General features: G+C 35.1%; 1 protein-coding gene across 1 annotated transcript; it reads left to right on the top strand.

The window, feature by feature from the left end:
- Nucleotides 1-2,717, top strand: LOC135152936 (protein VERNALIZATION 3-like). The gene is made up of 4 exons (XM_064094325.1): nt 1-274; nt 671-732; nt 2,023-2,063; nt 2,374-2,717. Exons 1-4 carry the CDS (start codon nt 77-79, stop codon nt 2,604-2,606), a joined length of 534 nt encoding a protein of 177 aa, XP_063950395.1. The 5' UTR covers nt 1-76; the 3' UTR covers nt 2,607-2,717.
- The last annotated feature ends 585 nt before the right edge of the window (nt 2,718-3,302 follow it).

Genomic DNA, 3,302 nt, shown 5'->3' with positions numbered 1-3,302 from the left:
CTTGAGTAGACACTTTGAGTTTGACATACTCTCACGCTCACAACATAAATATTACATTTTCTTTCCCATTTTAATTATGCCGCCTAGAGCCGATCCTTTTGTTGTTGGTAGGGTTATAGGGGATGTTTTGGATCGATTCACCCGTTCCATTTCTCTTAGTGTGATATATAACAACAGAGAAGTGATTAACGGCTGTGAGTTGAGACCTTCTCAAATTATCAACCACCCAAGGGTTAATATTGGTGGAGATGATCTCAGAACTTTCTACACTCTTGTAATCCTCCTTCTTTATACCCTTTTCTCTCTCTCCCCCCCCCCCCCCCCCCCCCCCCTCTCTCTCTCGTATGCCTCTCTCCCTCTCTGGTCTTCTCTCTCTATCTCTCTCCCCCCCCCCCCCCCTCCCCCCCTCTCTCCCTCTCTGGCCCTCTCTCTCTATCTCTCTCTCGTATGCCCCTCTCTCTCTCATGCATTTTTCTACTTGGTCTTCTCGTGTAGCTCACTCCCCCACACACTTACCCAGCATACTACTTTATATCTTCTTCTCATCCCTCACACACACAACTTCATATCCTCTTCTTAATTACACCTCAAACACACACATCACATAAAGCTATGCATATTATTATCATTATACAAACATGCTAAGTTGTATCATTAAATCTGACTGCAGATTATGGTGGATCCTGATGCTCCCAGTCCAAGTGATCCAAGTTTGAGAGAATACTTACACTGGTAAGTACGATTAATCCTTTACAATTTTCCTAAGTACTCCTAATTCTTAACAAATAGAAAAAAATCATTTCAAATTCTCAATGTACAGTGTGATGAATTAATAGTACAGTTAGGCCTGGCAATTTGACACGTAACACGCTAACACGAAACGAAACGACACGAAAAAAATGGATACGGGTTTTGATTTTCGATACACGAAACACGAAAGTACACGAACACGAAATTACACGATAGATTTCGTGTCGGATATGAGTTTTCATTTGGGGTACACGAAATACACGAAAGTACACGAAATATTTGTAGATTATATTTATAATCTAAAAAAAAAAAATATTTATTATATATATGTAATGATATATTAAAACTATAATTGAGTATAAAGTATATATTTATATGTATGTGTGGATATATATTGTACATATATTAACAAATTTATAAAGAATTGTATATAAGTATAATATATATCATTCACATTTTATAAATTTATAAAGGAAAATATATACTAAATCCATTTTTTGATTAAAAAATATATTAATATTTTTATATATAATATACACGAAAAGTACACGAAATATACACGAAACGATTCGAAACGGATACGGGTTTCAAATTAGGTACACGAAATTAATAACGGGCGGATACGAGTTTCACCTTCGAGTACACGAAACACGAAAATACACGAAATGAAAGTATACGAAACGAAACGATTGCCACCGCTAAGTACTGTATGGTATGGGCATTAGCCGAAAGTAAAAGCTCTGCTTGACATCTCAATCTCCACATAACTCCTTCCAACACATGAAAAAAGTATTACTAATTTGAAAAACTGAAACCCATGTCACTGGATTTATGTAGCTTACGTGCTACAACCCATGCCACTCCTATAAAATGAGCGTGCCTATATCACTGTTTATATTATTATGGCCCCGCGTCTGCACAAGTCCTTTTCTGGGTTCTTCTTTTGCTTTTAATTTTTATGTATTTCTTTGATTTCTTGTTAAGGCAAACTTGAATGGCTAAATCTTTGCCTTCGCACTTATTACTCGATTTTTAATAAAATTTACATATTCGACGTGATGGATAATATTTAACATCTACAACAGTGATTTGTATTCAACAGGTTATTTGTATTCGACGTACCTAATAAATTTATCTAATTTCTGATTGAATACGCACGGTAGGATCATAGGATCATATTGTATTGTTAATTAACTAGAATGCTCTTCACTCCAGCTTGGTTATGTAAATTCTTCCTAACATGTAGAATTCTTCTCTATGCCCCTGATTTAGGTTGGTCACTGACATTCCTGCTACAACTGGAGCACATTTTGGTGAGCACTGAACTTTAAACTCCTCTTTTCCTCATCTGTTCTCTAAACTATTCTAACCAGCTATTCCTTAGGCATCCCTTATTGTATAAACTTGTGAAATTTGGATGTACTCGTTTGCAGTTAAGATATACGGTATTATATGATCTTTAGAAAAAGGCTTGACATGTTTCTCGTAAGATATCAGTTGATCCGTAAACTTAGCATTTGTTATAATCATGCCTTGGGGTGATTTTTCCATGCATTTTAGTTAAATTTAAATTACCAATATCTTTAACATGTAGCGAGATTGATGAGCTAATTTGATTAATAGGCCATCAGATGATGTTCTACGAGAGTCCAAGACCGTCGAGTGGAATCCACAGATTCGTTTTCGTGTTGTTCAAACAACTGGGACGACAGACAGTCTACGCTCCACCATGTCGCCAGAACTTCAACACCCGAGACTTTGCAGAACAATACAATCTGGGTTCGCCGGTAGCTGCCCTCTATTTTAATTGCCAGAGAGAGACTGGTTCTGGTGGCCGAAGAAGACCACCAAATTAGAGACTCTTGCCGCGTTAATTATTAGCCTGCATCATGGTATCATAGTTGATCTGTTAGCTAGGGTTACTGCGACTTGCAGGCAGAGAATAAATTCCATTTTACATTTGTATTACCAAGTGCTATAATAATCTGTATTTTGCTGCTCATAGTAAAAATGCAATGGTGTTATCTTATTTATTTTCGTTTTTAATTTACTTAAATGATTAATGACTGAACCATAATGGATGGAGTTTATGTATTAATCCGATCAATTTCAAGATAAAAATAATTTAAAATTAGTATATAACTCGACTTTCACTTTAATCTGATCAATCTCAATATATGGTTCGCCTCAATAGAACAAAATGAAAAGTAGCTTATGACCAACTTCTGGAAGATACATAATTGACTGCATTGATCTAGAAAAACAATTGAAAATTGGTTTATGAATTGTGACACGATACTGAAGGTTAATTAAAGATGTTAAAAATTGCTGTCCTCAAAAGATCTTAGCTAGCTTTAAATTAGTTCCATGCACGATCCCCGGGTATTTTTGATTTTTACGTCGCCTTTACATTTTAACTTATTTTGTTAAATATATTAACAGTGTATTTAAGTATTATAAATAAAATAAATATTTATTCTACGTATTGTATAATTAAATCACATAAGTTGCAAATAGAGACTCAATAAGTTATTAAAATGAGTGAGAGAGGG

The sequence above is a fragment of the Daucus carota genome, chromosome 1, assembly GCF_001625215.2.
Source record: "Daucus carota subsp. sativus chromosome 1, DH1 v3.0, whole genome shotgun sequence".
NCBI lineage: Eukaryota > Viridiplantae > Streptophyta > Magnoliopsida > Apiales > Apiaceae > Daucus > Daucus carota.
The sequence above is the reverse complement of the archived record's forward strand: the minus strand, read 5'-3'. Positions and strand labels throughout refer to the sequence as shown.

Excerpts from the sequence above, each read along its gene's own strand:
- LOC135152936 (XM_064094325.1), top strand. The coding sequence starts at position 77 with ATGCCGCCTAGAGCCGATCCTTTTGTTGTTGGTAGGGTTATAGGGGAT. Across the intron at positions 275-670 it reads TCAGAACTTTCTACACTCTT|ATTATGGTGGATCCTGATGC; the intron begins GTAATCCTCCTT and ends ATCTGACTGCAG. Across the intron at positions 2,064-2,373 it reads TACAACTGGAGCACATTTTG|GCCATCAGATGATGTTCTAC; the intron begins GTGAGCACTGAA and ends TTTGATTAATAG.